At 42.8% G+C, this 20,382-nt stretch overlaps 2 protein-coding genes across 4 annotated transcripts in view; one reads left to right on the top strand and one right to left on the bottom strand.

Annotated features, from left to right (window-relative positions):
* Rprd1b (regulation of nuclear pre-mRNA domain containing 1B) overlaps nt 1-6,063 on the bottom strand; it is a 47,734-nt gene extending 41,671 nt beyond the window's left edge. For 2 of the 3 annotated variants that reach the window (XM_052184147.1, XM_052184148.1), the window contains exon 1: nt 5,489-6,060. In XM_052184147.1, coding sequence (XP_052040107.1) covers nt 5,489-5,639 — 151 coding nt within the window. In that variant the 5' untranslated portion in view covers nt 5,640-6,060. Of the gene's footprint in view, nt 1-5,488 lie in introns of all 3 variants that reach the window. The other variant, XM_052184149.1, reaches the window with a different exon arrangement.
* Nucleotides 6,064-6,081: 18 nt separating this feature from the next.
* Nucleotides 6,082-20,382, top strand: part of Tti1 (TELO2 interacting protein 1) — a 48,802-nt gene continuing 34,501 nt past the window's right edge. The window contains exon 1 of the mRNA XM_052184146.1: nt 6,082-6,166. The gene's annotated coding sequence lies outside the window, so the exon portion shown is untranslated. The remainder of the gene's footprint in view (nt 6,167-20,382) is intronic.

Genomic DNA, 20,382 nt, shown 5'->3' with positions numbered 1-20,382 from the left:
AGGCAGCAACAGATATATCACTGTGAGTTTGAAGCTAGCCTGGTCTAAATAGTGCTAGCAAGTTCCAAAGCAGTCAGAGCTACATATTGAGACTGTCTCAAAAAAGAAAAAAAAAGTCAAGATAAAAGTATCAATAGTTGGGGCTGGGGAGATGGCTCAGTGGTTAAGAGCACCAACTACTCTTCCGAAGGTCCTGAGTTCAAATCCCAGAAACCACATGGTGACTTACAACCATCCATAATAAGATCTGATGCCCTATTCTGAAGTGTCTGAAGACAGCTACAGTGTACTTACATATAATAAATAAATAAACAAACAAATAAATAAATGTTAAAAAAAAAAGTAGCAATAGTTGAGATGATTCCATAGTTAGTAATGACACATGCCTTTTAATCCCAGCACTTGGGAGGTAGAGGCAGGCGGATTTCTGAGTTCTTGAGGCCAGCCTGGTCTACATAGTGAGTTCCAGGACAGCCAGGGCTACACAGAGAAACCCTGTCTTGAAAAAAACCAAAAAGAATACTCCTATTGGTGCACATCTTTCTCCAGGGCCTAATAAGCATAGACCTCACCCTCGTCAAAAAAATCTTTTCTTTGTGATAGATGAAGACCATTACAGAAAACCACAACCAATCACAATGTAGTTGTGGAGTTCAGTCTCAATGAATTCATCTATAAAATAAACCTTGCACTCAAGGCTCAGGCTCCTGAGAAGGAGTGGAAAGATTTTTAAGAGTTTGGAAGCTACACTCCTAGTCTCACCAACATGACAAACGGAATAAGGACAAAGTAGATATGCTGACATGACAGAGCAAAGTCCTGAACCCTACACAAAGAACTACAGGCAGCTAAGAGATGCTGAGAGTGGGAGAGACAGTCTTCCCCAGTGATGAACACACCAACTGTTTATCCAATACCAAACGGTCATCCTGAAAACATACACAAAGTAACAGTATAGAGATTGTTCAGGTTATACTTAAAAATATGTATGTATACACATATAGGTATGTAACAACAACTAATAGAAAAAAGAGGGAATACATTTGACAGAGAGCAAGAAGGGGCATGTGGGAAGGTTTGAGGGAAGGAAAAGGAAGGGAAATCATGATTATATTATAATCTCAAAAAAAAAAAGAACTAATTTTAAAAATACAATTAAATGAATTAATATGACGTCATATGAATTAAACAAAGTAAGATGAAGAGTGAAAATAGAAAAGAGGAATAAAGCACTCAAACATATTAAAAAGTCTTAGTTCTCATAGGCACCTAGTTATATAACCCAAAACTCGGTGTGTATGCTGTGGTCACTCAGATCAGGATTACTACAGCTTTTCCTTTCAGAATTTTTTAAGAATAAACTATTATTTTGATTAAAACACCCCACTCCAACAGCTGGGCTTTACATATGCCTATGATCACAGCACTTGGGGAGGCAGAAGAAGGCAGGTCTCTTTCTGCCAGTTCCCAGCCAGGCAGGGTTACACAATGAGACCCTATCTCAGAAAAAGAGCAGACTGGCTGCTTTTTCAGAGGACCAAAATGTGGTTCCCAGCACCAACACAGCAGCTCACAATTACCTATTAACTACTGTTCCAGGAGATCCAATGCCTTCTTCTGGCCTAAATCGCACTGGGTACCCTAAAAGAGAAATACAAGTACCCTGTGTGTAGAGGCACTGTGACACAGCCAACACACAATACACACTTCTCACTACCCCAACTCTGGGTGGCACTATGACAAAATGTATCTTCCCACCTCCTTGCTGAGTGAAGTTTAAAAGACTGGCTAATCAAAAATGTTAATGTGGCCAGGCAGCAGTGGTAGTGCATGCCTTTAATCCTGGCACTTGGGAGACAGAGGCAGGTGGATTTCTGAGTTCAAGGCCAGCCTTGTCTACAGAGTGTGTTCCAGGATAGCCAGGGCTACAAAGAGAAACCCTGTCTCAGGAAAAAAAAAATGTTGATGTGTAGAGAAAGACTACAAAGAATTCTGGAAAAAGAAAGTATTTACCTACATTGTGGCCACAATAACAAATAAACAAACATTAAAAATAATTCATTTTAGCCACACACACCTTTAATCCTAGCATTTGGGAGGCAAAGAAGGGTAGGCCCTCTGGGAGTTTCAAGCCAGTATGGTCCATGAAGCAAGTCCCAGGATAGCCTGCCTCAAAATAGATAGATAGATAGATAGATAGATAGATAGATAGATAGAGCGGACGAGCAGCTAATAGCACTGTAATACCCAACTATTCCACAAAGAAAAGAGTTATATTTTCAATCTAAAAGTACTCATTAATAATTGCTAGAAAATGGAAAGAAAATAACACATTAAAAACAGAAGTGATTCCTAAATGAAAGGAAATAATTCTTGTAAGTGCTTAGTGATAACTCTAAGATGGAGGTAATGTCTAAGACAAGGAAAACCTCTTCATAGGCACAGATGGCTATTTTTAAAAACTCAGGGTAAGCTAGGTCACAAGGGGCTAATCAGTTTCAGTGTCAGAGTACAAAACCCTTTTCTAGATGAATACCCATCTCAACGCTTGGGGAAGAACTCTCGTTCTGCAAGATTCAATCTGGGAGCCATCAACCATGGTGGCCAGTCAACAGTTAATTGAGCTAATAAAACTGAGGGACTGAAGCTTCAATTATATTTATTCCTTTGTCACCATTTTAGATGTCCAATAACCACATGTAGATAGTGACTGCGGATAGGTTATTTCTCTGCTGGTGAAATAAGCCAATTTAAGCCAAATTAGAATATATCAAAGGCTGGCTTATTGGGAAGCTGCTCTTCAGTGGACAAGTTCACTGTGCCCAGCGAAGGCCAGGGAGGTCGCTATGGGGGCGGGAGGTGGAGAAAGGGTGCTCAAGCAGAGAGGAGAGAGAGAGAGACTGAAATGTCTGGATTAATAGGAAAGAGATTTTAGGGGAAGGGCAGCCCAGATGCTGAGCTGGAAAGTTCAGGGTTGGGGTAGAGTGTGCCAGTTAGGGACTGAGGGATGCTGGGAGCACCTGAAGGCCAGATCTGTTTTGATATGTAAATATGCACCCCAGTTCCTTGTCCCAGGTCCAAAAACAAATCGCCCGAGAGCAGCTTCCAAATAGGCCTGCCTTTAATCTAATCTAACCTGACTTGAATGGGCTCATTTCACCAGTGGAGAAATAACCTATGTGCTGCCTTGTGGAAAACAGAGACACAGCTCTGAAACTATCTGTATAGTTAAAGCAATCCCACTTACGGTCCTTTCTTTACTTAAACATGAAAACATTATCAGAGGTACAACTAAACTACTCAACTAATTGTTAACTGCATGATAGACACAATTCTAAGTGCATTAGAGAGCCCTGATCAAAACAAACCTAGAGAAAGAGACGTAAGTAAAATGAAGGAAAGGCAAGAGGTGGATGGGGTGGCAGAGGGTACAATGGAGGAAAGCACTCTGAACTAAGATCATTGAGGCACTAGGTACTTGAAAAAGCATTAAGTCTTGGTAGCAGTCCTCCCTGGCCCCATGTCCCAGTTTAGACTCCTGAACAAGCCACTGGTCTTGCTGTATCTTCTATGAAATGGGGATAAGAATGCCAGCCTACCAAACAAAAAAAGGGAATGCCAATCTATTTGCTACGTAAGACCCATCAGATAAGATTATTGATAAAGGAGCTTCAGCCATGAAAGACTTCTCTCTAAATGGCTATTTTTCACAAACTCAGGTACAGTAAAGTGAGGAACTGATAAGGAAGGCTTCACAACAGAAGTCTGAGATGGGCTGATGATTTCAAGATGATTGAGAGACTCTGCCAAAGGAAACTTAGCAAAGGTCACAGACCAGAGATGCTGTAGATATGCTCTAACTGCCCCAGAGGGCTGAAAGGATGCCTATGTCAGAAGAGCAAATAACTGGGAGACTCACCGGGCAGTGGTGGTGCTCGCCTTTAATCCCAGCACTTGGGAGGCAGAAGAAGACGGATTTCTGAGTTCGAGGCCAACCTGGTCTACAGAGTGAGTTCCAGGACAGCTAGGGCTACACAGAGAAAGTCTGTCTTCAAAAACCAAAAAAAAAAAAAAAAAAAAAAAAAAAAAAAAAAAAAAAAAAAAAGAAAGAAAGATAACTGGGAGACTCTGCGAGAAGCCCAGAGTCCAGTCTCCTGAAAAACCCTGGAGTTAGCCTGCTGTGTAGCCTCATCAGTGCAAAGGCTGACTATACTACTCTCCATTTCGGTTTCCTCATCTACAACAGAGGGTAGAGACACTGAGGGAGTTACGTCCCGCTAAGCTTCCATTCTCAGTCTAAGGAAGGCAGCACAGTGTGAGTTAGTACTGTACCTGCTGCTCCACACCAGGATGTAGCAAGCAGAAGGCAGAGACCAAGCTGTGCACTGGGCATTCAACAGTCCTAACGTACCACTTCTACTGAAAGCCTGCACTGTGCCCACGGCACACTAAAATGCTTATTGGGTGGGTTATCCTGGCTTCTTACCAGAATCTGCTTTGTTGAGCCCTGTGTTTTCCCCATCTATAAAATTCCTACTTCAAAAGGCCCCAAGAATTTAAAAAACAAAAGAACCACCCTGTATAGTGGCATAAGCTGCTAATCCCAGCATTTGGGAGGCAGAAGCAGGTGGATCTGAGTTCGAGGCCAGCCTGGTCTACATAGGGAGTTCCAGACCAGTAAAGGCTAAATAGTGAGGTTCTGTCCTAAAGCAAAAACAAAAGCAACCTGCATAAAGACAGCAGCACATGATCAAGCCATAGTAACATAAACTAGCATCATCTCCATTTTCTATATAAGGAATAAAGGACATAGAGGTTAAGCTGCTGGGATAAGTGACAAAGACAGGCTTAACTTTCAGGCAGTGGCCAGAAACAACTTGCATCCAACACAGGGCCTGGCAAGAAACAGGTAGAGCTCAGGGAATGTCAGATCCTGAGAGTCTGAATTTAGTAGAAAGTGCAGAAGGCTACCCAATTTACCAGCCAGTTCTGAAGTCTATGGATAGTAACTAACATGGAGTCAGTACAGGTAGGTTTGTGTCAGTTTTACAGATTAGAATACACGGGCACAGTATCCTTAGCTAGAACACGTTTGCACCAGGTCTCAATGTAGGCAGTCTGATCTGAGACGTCTGGATCTTATTCCAAATGCTCAACACGGGGCTCCCAGATCCAAGCACAGCCACGATTTAAAACACAACACAACACAACAAAAACAACTGTCCTAAGGTGTGAGGGGGAGCCTGAAGAGGAAAGGAGCTTAATAACTTCAAGTCTAGGCATTTGCGCCCTTGGAACTTAAGACAAATATCCCATACCTTACCGGGCCTCAGTTTCCCTCTCCAAGAAATAAAATTACACTGTTTCCAATCTCGGAACCTCAATCAGAGACCTAGGCCTGCAAAGCAAGGTTTAAGAATCTGGAGGGGTGTGGGAAAGTGGATCAGAGAACACACCCATGGGAGAGCCCAGGGGTGGGGGTGATCACCTTTGCGGAGCTCGCGGTGCCACACGGAGACGATGGGTCCTGCGTGCTTGCGGTGGTGGATGAGCCACAGGGATAGGGTCTGCACACTCTGCTGAGAGTTGCTAAGCTCTGAGAGCTTCTTTTCCAGCGCCGACTCCGAGAAGGAGGACATGGTGGCGGTGGTGAGGAGCAGCCTGGGCCGTCCGATGAGACGGGGAAAGCGACCGCACTCGGCCCAGGCCTCCGCTGACAGGCTGCAGGGCTCCTTGCCGACTGACAGACAGCTAGGGGTACCAGGTGGGGGAGGGGACAGGTCTCCGCAGTAACAGCCGCCCGCGCCGCCGCCACAAGATGGCCACCCGACCTCTCACCCCGCCGCCACGGGGTCAAAGGGCAAGGGCCAAAGCCGGGCGCCGAGAGGCTTCGGAGCCGGAGGAAAACGATCTTTAGGAGGAGGCAGTCTCCTTGGTCCTTGCTGAAGGGACTTCTAACCGGGCAGGCCGAGGGAGCAAATCCAGATACTCGAACACCGAAAAGGTCTTTAACCGCTCGAGCCCGCGCGCCGGCGCAGTAAGCCTCACCGGAACCCTTTTTCCCGCTCCGGCAGAACCTTTCTGGCGCGGTGCGACGCACTACTTATTCGTCATTTCCGCCTAGGGTGCAAGAGGCGGGAGAGTGAGGGAAAGACTGGAAGACGAGGTAAGAGTGGCGGGAGAGTGAGGGAGCTCAGCCGCTTAGGAGCGTCCAGAAGCGAGTCCTTAGTGGACACTGAGGCAAAAAGCGCGGGACCTGGGTGTGGGAAGGGCCGCGTCGCTCAGGTGGCTGGCCTAGGCCACACCTCCCTCCGTGCCTGATCCCCCCCCTCCCCCGCGCTCCTCTAGTTCCATTAAAGACACGAATCCTCGCAGGCCTCCACCACCTTGGTTCCTGTTCTGTCTTCAGCAGTGATGTCCCTTTTCTCACCTGATGGAACTGCGCGGACCTCTACGGAACCCCGCCCCCTCCTTTTTTTTCTTTCTTTCTTTTTTTTTTTTTTTGAGGGTTGATGGCTCCAAGTGCTTGCTATGCAAGAATCAGGATCTGCGTTCCCATCATTAAAAAGCCCAAGTTGATGGGCTAGGTCTGTAACTCCAGTGCTCTGGGGCTGAGACAGCAAAGTCGCCGGAGCTTGCTAGATGCCTGCTTAACTCCAGGCTCGGTGAAAGATTCAGTCTCAAAAACTAAGCTGGAGAGTGGTTGAACGGGACACCTGACGTCCTCTGTGCGTGCACCCCCCAGCCCCAACACACATACCTACTACTTTCCTGACCATTGTTGTTGACCTTCTTAGATGAGGGCCCCTCCCAGCCTAGAAGACATTCCTATAGTTGATGCTTGGTTTTCTTAGCTTCTCTGTCCCTCATATACATGCTTTGACTCTTCAACTGGAGTACATCATGATCATAGTGTAATAAAAAGTTTCAGGGTGTTAGACACTTTTCAAAGCTATGAAGTAGGTATTATCTTCTCATGGCTTAACAGTTGAAGAAACAGAAGGTTGCATAGGTGTGGTGATCACATAAGTTTCAAGCTTACATGGCTAAGATCTGAATGAAGAGAGTGTTTCTTAGTGTGTCCCAGCATCTGGGATCAAAGCTGAGGTCATAGCTGATTGAGTGAATTAAGGCACAAGTCAACACCTCATAATGATTAGGTGTGATGGTGCACACCTTTAATTCCAGCACTTGGGAGGCAGAGGCAAGTGGGTCTCTGAGAGTTCCAGTCCCAGTCTCGTCTGTGTAGTAAATTCCAACCCAGCTTTTAAGACCCTGCCTTTAAAAAAGAAGAAAAGGCTAGGGCTTTTGAGACCTCATCTAAATAGTTGCTGAGTACTGAGTAACTGTCATGTTCTGAGTACCCTAGTACTGAGTCTATGTATCCAACATATTAGAGCTTCTAAATTTCAGTTCTTAACAACAATGCTTTAGGGTGGGTATTGCCATTACCATTTGATAAAGAGAACACATGAAATGTGAGTGTATAACCTATCCAGAGCTGCTCAGGCAGAGCCAGGAAATGACAAAACTACAATTAAGGTCTCCTGATCCCAAACTCTACACATATTAGCCAGAGGTTCCTTCATTCAGTAAATAATTTCTGAGCATCAGTGTCTGAAGCACTTTTCTAGGCAAACAGACAAGCTGTCCCTGGGAGTTTGCCTTCTAGAGAAGAGAAAAATGGGCATGCAAATATAAAATGAATCAAAAAGCAATTTGCATAAAAATCCAGGAAGCCAAGGAGGTAGAGAGTGTATGGGCTTGAGAAAAATGAGTTGGTCACAGAGGAGTATGTTATATATATAGGAGTGTGTTATATATAGGAGTATGTTATATATGCCCTTTGGGGAAGATAAAGTAACATTTGCTTGCTTGCAAGGAGTTAGAGAACAAGCCATAAGCTCTCTTTCCTGGTAGTGAGGAAACCAACTTCACACCCTTGTTTGCATTTTGAGGACTTGAGAAGACAGTATACCAGAGTGATAGAAACCAGAGGGTAGTTAGACATAAAGTCAGAAGTATGGAGGGACGGTGTCACATGGTCACGGATAGGCACAAGTAAGGGGTTAGCGTTCTTTGAACAGGCAGGGGCAAGTGCGGGCAGATCACTTATTCTTATTGCACTGTACTATTGTGATATTTGCATGCAGGCTTTGCTTATATAAGCAAGGCTGTTATTGTAGGAGACAAGCATGGTACAAGAAAGACAGGAAGACCAGGCTGTCAACTATTGTAATAACCCAGATAAAAGGATAATGCAGACCAGGATTGTGTCAGTAGAGGAAGCAGAAAAAGAACAGAATGTGGAGATGCTTTAAAGGAAGAGATTAACAGGATTTGCTGAGAGTCTGGGTTTAGATGTGAAAGAAGACAAGAGTTGGCCCCAGGAAAACTGACCTAAGCAACTAGGAGAATAAAGTTTCAATTTACTGAGGACAGACAGACAAACAGATGGGTTTAAGCAATGAAAATGGCAGAGTGGACATGTGATTAAAAATGCTTATCTATAAACAGTCACCAATCACTGCTCAATGTCTGGGGAAGTGGTTCTTGGACACATGCACCCACCACATACAGGTGCCACATTATGTCTAGGTTATAACAGTATAATATACTACATAAGTAAATGACATGTAAACATTGTAACTAGTTTTTAAAGAAATAAGTAATACCAAGGAACAGACTACTTGTTCAGTACAGTCTCAGGGTTTGGAGGATTTGGGTTTTTTTTTTTTTAACCAAATAATTTTGGTGTGTGCTTGGTTGAATTGGTGGTTTGGGGCTCACAGGTAAAGAAGGCCATCTATACAGGTACATAGACAATTGGATTTATCATTGTGGAACTCAAGGGCAAGTTCTGTGCTACAGAACTTGTAGGAGTTGTGAGAGATAAGGTGCAGACAGAGGCTGAGGCTCAGGACGTGTCGTAGTTGAGAGGTTTGGAAGATGGTGGTAATGTGGTCATGCAACTTGCCTCTTCACCCTTCCAGCATTAATCCTAGTGGCTGGCTTCAAATATGGAGCCAGCCTTGACTCTCTGAAATGATTTCACTTTATTGTAGTCTGTAACTTTCTATGCACTGCTAAAGCATATGTCCCATTATTTAGTTTAGGACTTGGCTGTCTGTAGACATGAAGGAAATTAGTCTTTAGGTTTTTGTTGTTGCTGTTTATATTAATTATTTGTGTGTGAGTTCATACTGCATGCCTAGCACTTTTCTGAATGGCACAGGACAACTTACAGAAGTTGGTTCTCCCTTCCCACCATGTGGCTCCTGGGTGTGGAAATCAGCTTGTCAGACTTGGTGGTCAGCACCCCTACCCACTGAGCCTTTTTTTCAGCAACCCTCCCCCCTTAAACACCTTAAAGTGTTTTTGTTTATGTTTGTTTACTTTGTGTGTGCATGTGTATGTGTGTGCACATGTGCATGTGTGCATACCTGTGTTGAGGTCAGAAGTCAACTTTTCAGAGTTCAGTAGACTGGCCTCAGACTCTCAGAGATCTGCCTGCAAGTGCTGGGATTAAAAGTTTGTGTCACCAAGCCTGGCTCTGACCTTAGTATTTAGCTTTGGTATTGTTTTGTGTTGTCTTTGGTTTGGGTATCAGCATCCTACTGATTTTAAAAGATGGAAGATGTTTCTTCATCTGCTCTTTCTGTATTGTGCAGAATTTGTGTTTGTTCATCTCTAAATGTTGACTAGAATTTGCCAGTGAATATTTTTTCTCTCTTTTTCAATGAGGTTTTAAATAACAAACTTGTATTCCATGAAAGTTGCAAATCTTTCCCAGTAATCTTTCTTAATATGTTATTACAGTGATTTTATTTAAGCCATTTTGTCCCTGCTGTGGTTTGGATATGTTTTGAGGGTTCTCTAATGCTTCATGCATTAAAACGTAATCTCAGTTGTAGGGCTTTGAGTGAATGTGCACTTTGGCATTTAGAGGTTATCTTTGGGGAAGCAACTGGGATTACTAACAATTAAGTGTGTTAAAGTGGAACACTCCCTTGATAGAAGTAGCTTTATGATACGGAGAATACCAAACAAGTGTACACATGCACTCTCTGTCTCTTGTGTGATCTTCTGTGCCACTTCAGGGACTTTGGTAGCAAGAAGACCATCATCACCTAGCCCATCCTCTAGACCTTGTACCTCCAGAACTAGGTAGTCTGCCTGTGAATGCACTTTACTTGTATAGCCTTTTATTAGAAACTGAAATTTAAGCTGGGCAGTGGTGGCACAGGCCTTTAATCCTAACACTTGGGAGGCAGAGACATGCAGATTTCTGAGTTTGAGGCCAGCCTGGTCTACAGAGTAAGTTCCAGGACAGCCAGGACTATACATAGAAACCCTGTCTCGAGAAAAAAACAAACAAACAAAAAGAAGAAGAAAGAAACTGAAATTTAGGTGTCTTTTGAGCAGCATGAATGGTTAATCTTCTGTAACTGGAGACTTGCTATATTCTAAAACAGATTATTTATAAATGCAATTTTTAATCTCTGTATGGTGTATATGTAGTATATACATGTTCATGTATGGGAATGAATTTGGGTATCAGGTGCCACAGTGTAATGTGGATTTCAGAGTAATGGTAAATATATCCTGTGGGTACCCGTGGATGAGGTAAATGCATTCCAGTACTGTGCTCATCTTTATCTGTCTTCAAGGTCGTCTCACAAATTCCCATCTACCATAGCTCTCCACAAAAGTCTTTGTCAATACGAAGGTCATACAGAGATGCCATGTATCTGTCCACACTGGAAAGCCCACAGCAAGAAAGCGAGCACAAGATCCAGCGGTCCAAGTATGGAAACACCCCCAGTCATAGCTGGATGCATTTGTCCTAAGCATAGGCAGCACAGGACCCAGTATGCAAGCCTGCATGGGTTGCAGCAATGGCTCCAGAAGGTCTTTTTGTAAACAGTACTGGTGAAAGCCACCCTTCGGGCTCTGGTAAGGAGCATGGGTGATCTTGAAGCAACAGAGTCACTGCAAAGTCACACCTCGTCAAGAATGACGAGCTCCTCACTGGAGCTGCAGCAGGAGTTCTCTGCTTTCTGGGATTTTGATGTAGTAACAAATATCAGGCAAACACTGTCTGAGTTTTCAGATTAATTTGAAAAGTTATTTGTGTTGTCCTTGTGATGTATACAAAACCTGCCCTACTATTCGATTTAACATTTATTTATTGTATGTAAGTACACTGTAGCTGTCTTCAAGACACACCAGAAGAGGGAGTCAGGTCTCATTACAGATGGTTGTGAGCCACCATGTGGTTGCTGGGATTTGAACTCCGGACCTTCGGAAGAGCAGTCAGTGCTCTTAACTGCTGAGCCATCTCTCCAGCCCCCTATTATTCCATTTAATCGCTGATGTTAATATGTGATATTCCTCTCCCCTGTTCTTACTCTCTTCTCTTTTGGTCTTGATACAGGTTTGTTTTGTTGATCTTTTCAAAGAACCAGTTTTTGTGTATTGATTTTGTTTTTACTTTGGATCCTTGTGATTTTCTTCCTTCTGCTTGTTTGAGGGTTAGTTTACCATTTTTCCCCTAGAATCTTGGGAAATGAATTTTGATTTGTTGTTGTTTGAAACTATTTCCTTTTTCTAATACATAACAGTATTATAAATTTACCTCTGGAGTGGGAATATATAATTCAGTGGCAGAGTACTTACCTATCTCTGATAGGCCTGAGTTCAATTTCAATTCCCAGCTCCCACAAAATAAATAAAATAAAATAAATAAATAAATAAATAATCTGTTTCTTGGTGGTTATAGGTGTTTTCATTTTGTTTACTGGGTCCTCTCTCTCTCCCTACACCCTCCCCTCCATGTGCTTTCTGGTTACACACTCTCGAGTGTATACACACACACACACACACACACACACACACACACACACACACACAGAGTACTTGAATTTGAACCTTTGTGCATGCTAAACTAGTGCTTTACCACTGGTCTACAGTTATGTGGCCTGGCAGGTCTGAAACTCAGAGACCTGCATCTTGAGGGTTTGTTTAAAAGTGTTCCCCTCCCCCCCACACACTCCCTGTTGCTGCACTGTCTTAAGTGCTGAGTCACAGCACATGTCACCACCCAGGGGAAATGGTATGTGCTTGTTTCATCCATTTCCGTGGTTTCATTTGTTTCTCTTCCCATGCCTTCTTTGTTCCGTGTGTTGATAACTTGTCATGTTTGTGAGGCTTTTCCAAACACCCTCCTAGTGATTTCAGACTTGATTCCATTATGCTTGGAGAACATCCTCTGACATCCTCTATATGGGTTCAGTTCTTTCAAATGTGCTGAGGTTGGAGGCTGGCGAGATGGCTCTGTGGCTAAGAGGATGCACTGCTCTTGCAGAGGACCTGAGTTAAGTTCCCAGCACTGAACTCCATAAATTCCTTATCCACATAATGAGGAGCCCAAGCCTCAGGAAGGTGAAGTGAGGCCCACACAGAGAACAGGTATCTGACAAAGGATTTGTTTCAAGCACCTATTCAACTTTTACGCATGTGAGTGTTTTGTCTGCATGCAAGTATGTGCACACATGTGCCTGGTGTCCACACAGGTCGGAAGAGAATGTTGAATCCCTTGAAACTGGAATTGCAGATAGTTTTCAGTCACCATGTGGGTGCTGAGAACTGAACCTAGGTCCTCTGCAAGAGTAACAAGTGTTTTTAACAGTTGAAACATCTCTCTAGTCCTGTGACCTATCTTAGTATTGTTCTGCCTGCTCTTAAAAAGAAAGTATATTCTGCAGTTGTGGGGTAGAGTGTTGTATACCCAGCATTGATCTTAGGGGTGGCAGTGACTCTTTCAGTATCCTTGTTGATTTTCTGCCTGGTTATTTATTAGTTGTTAACTGAGGAGCGATGATCCCTCCACTTGTTCTTATGCCTACTTTGTAGCTTTTTTATTTTTATTTTTCATACATTTGTCAGCTGTTGTTTTATGCATGTAATGGGAAGTGCTATTTCTTAGTAGATTTATTGCTTAACTGTTATATAATGTTCCTCTCTGTCTCAGATAACCTTGATCTGAAGTCTATATCTAATAGAGCTCCTATTCCCTTAATTAACATTTGCATGGTAATATCTTCTCAATCCTTTGGCTGTCATGCTACGTGTAACAATAAGTTATATGAAGTGAATTTCTTGTAACAGTCTTATAATTAGATCACAATTTAAAATCCATTCTGGCAGTCTCTGCCTTCTAATTAGTATATTTGAGCTCTTTACATTTAACATAATTATTGACATGTTAGAACTCAAGTCTGCCTCTTGTTCTGTTTTTATTTCTGTTATCTTTTTCCAACCTTCCCACAGGTTGCTTGAACAACTCTTAGAATTTCATTTGAGCTACTTACGATGTTTTTATATCTGTGTGTGTAGCCTTTTCAATGGTTATTGTACCTTACAGGTTTGTAACTTAGCAGTTCTAGCTAGGAAGAAGGCCAAACAGGACACAACAGTACTTCAGTGTGCTGAGAGTTTGATATCTTCTTTTGCTCACTTATTAAGTGATGGGGCAGACTTTAGGCAAAGCTGCAATTCTAAATGAACATGGCCTTTAGTGCAGAAACTGACAAATAAGCTGTCATTTGAAGCAAACAGCATTCCTCCAAACACCTGAACATGACTGTCTATGGAGTGTTGAACGTTTTTCATTGCAGAATTCCTGTTTTTCAGAAAGAGACTGCATAGACTACATGTTGCAGGGTTCCTTCCTATTCCTGACTAACCTTGCAAACTTTTAAAGCCTTAGATCCTAAGCATTCTGGTCCCCTCAGAATAGATTGTAATAGATCTAGTATGGAGCCCTAGGAAGCTGAACTTGAACTGTAGCCCCTTAATTCTGATGAGCAGTGAGACTGGGAACCTCTGGTATAGTACAAAGAATATTGGTATATTCTTCAGAGTCAGGCATGAGACAAATCCTGTCTGATACCTGTTGTGTGGGCCTTACTTCTCTTTCTAAAGCTTGGGCTTTTGTGTGGATGAGGAATTTATGGGCATAAAATATCTAGCATGGCCACATACACAAAGGTGTATGAATTTTATCCCAGTACTTGTATACCTGCAGAGGCAGGTGGGTTTCTGTGAGTTTGAAACCAGCCTGAATTACATAGTGAGTTCTAGGCCAGCTATGACTACATAGTGAGACCCTGTCTCAAACAGACCTAGCATGGGGGCTGGGGAAATGGCTAAGTAGGTAGGTGCCTGCTACTAAAGCATAAGGACCTGAGTTCCAATCCCCATCACCCACATGGAAATCCAGGAACAGGTGTGACCTGTGATCCGTCACTAGGGGTATTTTGTTTTTCTCCACAGCACTTAGCACCCCCTGTCAAACCAGATTACCACCTACCTTGGAATCTAACCCCTAGCACCATAAAATAACTACTTGGTGCCAGGAGGAAGAAACAAGGCAGAAATCATACTTGCTAAAGCCTTTATTGGAGTTGGGGGAGGAAACCAAGAGATAGAGACAGGAATATATCTCTAACTCATTGACCAACCAGTCTAGCGGAGATGATTAACTTCAGATACAGTGAGACGCTCTATTTCAAAACATAGTAGTGGACCGCAATTGAGAAAAGGCATTTAATGTCCACCTCCGGCCTCCATTCTCATGAGTTCTTTTATACAAATATGTACACATCCACACTAACAAGTTCAACACACAAATGCCTAGTACAGTGTCTGTCACAGGATGATGATTTTCTTAAACATTATTTATTTTACTCATACGAGTGCTTGCCTGTGTGTATGTCTCTGTACCATATGCATGCCCAGTGCCAGGTCAGAAGTCATCAGATCCCCTGAAAATTGTTCCTAGCCACTACGTGGGTGCTGAGAATTGCATCCAGCTCCTCTGTAAGAGCAGCAATAAGGCCTCTCTCAAGCCCCAGTAGGGTGTTGACCTTTAAAAAAAAGTTCAAAATGTTAATTTTCTTTGTCTTTAGGAATTTGTCTTGGAACTTCTTACCTGTCTCTATAGTCTAAATCTCGTCTTCCTTTCCAGCAGCAGTTATTAGAGATCGGAAATTTTGTAGACTATCTTATATATCAATTTAATTCCTTTGAAGGAAGCTAAAACTTGTGGAAACTGCATAGCCAAGTTCTGGGAGAACCTGAACTGAAACCCACATCTTAAAAACCCTGTTTGGGCTTAACATCTAAAAGTGGCCTAAGGAACAGCCACAATCTGAAACTGGTTACCTCAAACACCGTTACAGCAGTGCTGTTCCATTGTGAATAAGATCGCCTGCCCAGAGGGAAACCTCTAGAGAACTATATGGTGGTTTTTATCCAGAATCCAGTTCTAACATCGCTTCATCAGAGTGCCATCAAGAGTGAGAACCAGAACTCTCACTTTGGTTTTTGGGTCATGGCTGGGTATTTTGGGTCATAAAATACGCAGTGCCAAAAGCGAGAATCTAGCTAGGCAAAGATCGTGCTCTTTAGAACCCACATTTGAGTGAAGGGAGGAGATCCTGGGTAGAATCCAAAAGTGAAATAAACAGGTGGGGTAATCTATTTCCACAAGTGGTACTAAGTGCTGTGAAGGAAAATCAAAGGCGGAGAAAGAACATTGGGAGGTCCGAGGTGAGAAGAATTAAGGGTGACTTATAGTTTCAGAGAGTGGTGTTGAGAAGGCCTCGCTCTGAAGTCACATCTGGAAGAGACCAGAGGAAGTACACCGTGAACTTATTCAGGGGCAGTAAGTGGAAAGCCTAACATGTGGTCTCATCAGTGTCACTGCAGTGTGAAGCCTGACACACACCACTGTCCCTCCTTCCTCAGCATAAGTCCTCTCCTCTGTGAGCACTTCTCTGTTGGCATTCCACTTCCAAGCTCCTTTAGCAGCGCTTTTCATTGTTTGCTTGCATAATATGGTGAGTGCCTTGTGAGCTGCCCTCTTCTCCTTCATATGTCGGTAAAGAAGCTGGACATGGTAGCACACCTTTAATCCCAGCACTGAAGGCAGAGGCAGGGGACCTCTGAGTTCAAGATCAGCCTTGTCTACAGAGTGACAGCTGAGGCTGTGAACAGAGACCCTGTCTCAAACAAACAAAACAACAAAACAAAACAAAAAAACCCAACCAAATCAAACCAATCCAAAAAAACCAGAAAGTGTCTGTAAAAGACAGCGGTGCTTCCTATACAGGGTGCCTTTGGATTCACCCACTGTTGGTATGGCACAGCTCTGATATGAGACAGGAAAGCTTGCAGGGGGAGGACGTGATTCCTGCTCTCCACTGGCAGGTCTCATCTGCCACCTCTGCAGTAGCATGTCTAAGACCGCAGAGGGCACATTAAACTAAGAGGGTTTTACATGGCCAGCAGACATGCTGTCCACTCCCACTTCTGTTTATTCAGCTACTGTCTGATTCCCCATTGTGTACTTGTTCTGCTTGACTGTCCATCCCAGGGTCACTTTTTGGCCCAGATACCCCTGTTCTGTTAGGTAAACTAAACTGCAGCAGCAGCCCCATGTTAAATCATCAGAGCTATAGTTTAAAGGAGTAGAATGCAGTACTTTAAGGCTCTAAATCTCTAAGCAGTTCCTTCTGTAATTGACATGTTGTCACACAAGCACGATTTCATGGCTGCCCCATAAAGCTATATGATTGCCTTTTATAGTCATATCAAAGTAGCAATGTGTTATACTATCTTCCTTACAAAAATCTGCTTTATATTTCTGATCCTTAGCCCATTCTTTGGCTGTCTGGCTGTGATAAACCTTAATCTGGATGGCAGTCCATTGAGAGATGATAGCACCATTTATCCATAGATATGCATTTGGTAGCATCCATTCCAGGTTGATGGTGGGTGGTATCATCCTGAACACATCTTTTGGGGCCCTTATATAGGTGTTTCTGCTGGGTGAATATCAGTGTGGGGTGGCTAGATCAGGGAGCACACCTGCTTTCCTGCAGAATTAGCTACTGCCAAAGAGTTTTCCTGAGTGATTGTGGCGCTTTGTAGCCTTGCCTGCATCTACTATTTTCCTTTCCTCTTTTTCCCCTGTTCTAGCCACAGTGATGGTGGCAGTCGTGGTTATTTAAGATATATCTTACTACGCAGTTCCGGCTGCCTTGGAACTTGCTTTGTAGACCAGGCTAGCCTCAAAACTCAAAGACTCCAGCCGGGCGTGGTGGCGCATGCCTGTAATCCCAGCACCTGGGAGGCAGAGGCGGATTTCTGAGGCCAGCCTGGTCTACAGAGTGAGTTCCAGGACAGCCAGGACTACACAGAGAAACCCTGTCTCGAAAAAACCAATCCCAAGGGGAAAAACAAAAGGTATACACCACTCTACCCAGTTTTTATTATTATTTATTTTATGTGTATGAGTATTTTCACTATATGTATATATGTGTACCACACATGTGCCTGGTGCCCAAGAGACCAGAAGAAGGAATGGGGTCTCCTAGAACTGGAGTTACAGGCAGTTGTGAACCACCATATGGGCACTGGAACTCCAGCCCAGTTCCTTTATAAAAGCAGTAAGTTCTCTACTGCTGGCTCTCTCTCTCCTCCCAGCTTTTAGTAGTATATTTTGATGAGTATTTTTTATGTGTAATAGTCAACACATCTGGGTGTTTTTGTTTTATTTTTCTTTTATGTATCCTGTTTTAATATTCTGGTGTTTGAGGAATCGTTTTGTTTTTTATGACAGTCTTAACTCTGTAGCCCAGGCTAGTCTTAAACTCACTGTAGATTCCATGGTGGCATTGAGCTTGAGACAGTTCTCCTGCCTCAATCTCCCAAGAACTGGGATTATAAATGTGAGACACCATGCTAGACTTTCAGGTACTGTTTAAAGGATGTTTGCTGATTGGGTGTTATGCCTGGGATTCTAGTACTCTGAGAACTAAAGCAGGAAGGCCAAGGCCCTTCTGGCTACATAGTAAATCCTGGAGAGAGAAAAAGAATTGGGGTCCAGTGCTTGCCCATTTCAAAGTCACAGAAGTATTGTACTTTGCTTTCTTTGGGAATTTTTCTTTGTTTTGCATTCTAAGTTTAAATATAGTATGAGAGAAAGAAATCACCATAGTCTACAGTTCTGACTTTCATGGTTCAAAAATATTCTTAGTTTCATTTCTGTTGCTATGATAAAATATCCTGAGGAAAAAAAGCAGTTTAGGGAAGAAAGAATATTTTCGCTCACAGTTGCAGTTTATAGCCCATCACCGCAGAGAAGTCACAGTGGCAGGAACTGAAGCAGCTAGTCACGTCGTATCCACAGTCAAGAACAAGTAGAAATGAATGCCTGTCTGCTTAGTGCTGGGCCAGCTCTCTCTTCTCTTAAAAAGTCCAGGACCCCAAACCAGGGAATAATGCTACCCACTTGTAGGCTGTCCTCCCGAATCACTTACAACAATCAAGACAATCCCCCACAGGCCAACTTCATCTAAACAGTCCTCACTGAGACAGACTCTCCTCCCAGCTGATTCTAGGTTGTGTTAAGTTGATGATCACAAATGTGGTTCTTAATAGAGAACACATTCATAGGCTTATTTACTTATTATAAACTACATTCACATAGTTTTATTATTGCTGTTGTTTATCTGTTTCTTGCCTGCTTCATTAATTAAACCTTTTCAGAGTAAATATTTGTAGGAAAAAGAAGAATATATATAGAGTTTAATATATTCTTGGTCTTAGGTACCTATTGGGATCTTACAGGACATTCCCATAGGTAAGTAGAAATGACTATATTTTTTTTTCATATGGAAAACCAAGTGATGTGGCATCTTTAGTTGAAAAGGTCATTCTTGAACAAGTATGATGGCACTTCAGCACTCAAGTACTAAGGAGATAGAGACAGGCGGATCTCTTGAGTTTCAGGCCAGTGTAGTGTACAAAGCAAGTTCATGACAGGCAAGGCTACATGGAGAAACTTTGTCTCTTCCACTGCATTTCACTATAACCTTTGCCAAGTATGAACAGCATTGGGCAGTGTTCTATATAAGATACTAACACTAGACCTTACTCATTTCCAAAAGTACACAAGTCTTTCTTTATGACAGTATGCAATAAGTGTACTTTTATCTTAAAATCAGCTAAGGTGAGTTCTCTGGTTTCTTTCTTCAGAGTTGCCTTTCTTAGTCTAGGTCTTTTACATTCTCACGATCATTTAGAACATTTAGAAGCACCTACCTTTCTTGTTTGTTGGTGCGTGCTTGTTTACTTGTTTTGAGGCAGAGTCTTACTGTATAGTCCAAGCTAGCCTCAAACACAGAATACTTTGTCTCAGCCTCCCTGGTGCTGAGGTTTAGGCATATACCTCCATGACTGACTTAACTTTCTAGAAAAGTCCTGCTGAGGTTTTGATTGGAATCATGTGGACTTTCTCAGTGGGTCTCATCCAAGAATGATTTTTGGCCTCCACAGGATAGTTGGCAATACCTGGAGACATTTTTAGTTGTCATAGCAGTGAAAATGCTAATAGCATCTAAAATCAAAAGGCCAAGAAAACTGCTAAGTACTCAACAATTCTCAGGGCAGCCCTCCATCAGAAAATTATCACCCAGCTAAAATGTCAGTAGCTTTGCTGAAAGAAGCTCTGAATTAATGTGCTCTGGTTGGGCCATGTCTGCCATCTTACTATTTGGTTTCTAAGTGGCTCATTGTTGGTTTTTGTTGGTTTTTTTTTTTTGTTTTTGTTTTTTTTTGTTTTTTTATCCTCTCTCCCCCCACCCCATTTTTTCTTACTCAGAGATAGAGTTTTTACTGTGTAGCCCTGGGTATCCTCAAACTCACAGAAACCTGCCTGCTGCTGCCTCCTGCATGCTGGGATTATAGGCGTGTGCCACCACCACAGGGACATTTTTACCTTCTTTTAGATTAAACAGAAATATTATCCCATTTTTACTGCCCTTGTAAGGAGGGTATTTGTTTACTTTTTTTGTTTTGTTTTTCAAGACAGAGTTTTTCTGTATAGTCCTGGCTTGTCCTGGAACTCACTACATAGACCAGGCTGTCCTTGAACTCAGAAATCCGCCTACCTCTGCCTCCCAAATGCTGGGATTAAAGGCATGTGACACCACTTTTAAGAGCACATCCTCTAGATTTTGACATGTATTTGACATCTCGATACCATGTATCTGATACAAATTATCTGCCACTTCCTGGCACTTGAAGACTCCCAGAACACTGAACTCCATTGCATCTTAGTTTCCTACCGTGTAAACTACTAGATGATAACTGACATGCCACTTAACAGCTCCATTTTCTTCATTCTCCCTACTTTCCATGCTTCTATCTAGGTTCATTTTTCCAATCTTACTTTTTCCTGTACTGCATCCTGATAGCAATGAACCCCTCAGATTTTAGTCTAAAACCCAGGGCCTTCAGCCTGCTAGGCAG

The sequence above is a fragment of the Apodemus sylvaticus genome, chromosome 5, assembly GCF_947179515.1.
Source record: "Apodemus sylvaticus chromosome 5, mApoSyl1.1, whole genome shotgun sequence".
Taxonomy (NCBI): domain Eukaryota; kingdom Metazoa; phylum Chordata; class Mammalia; order Rodentia; family Muridae; genus Apodemus; species Apodemus sylvaticus.
The sequence above is the reverse complement of the archived record's forward strand: the minus strand, read 5'-3'. Positions and strand labels throughout refer to the sequence as shown.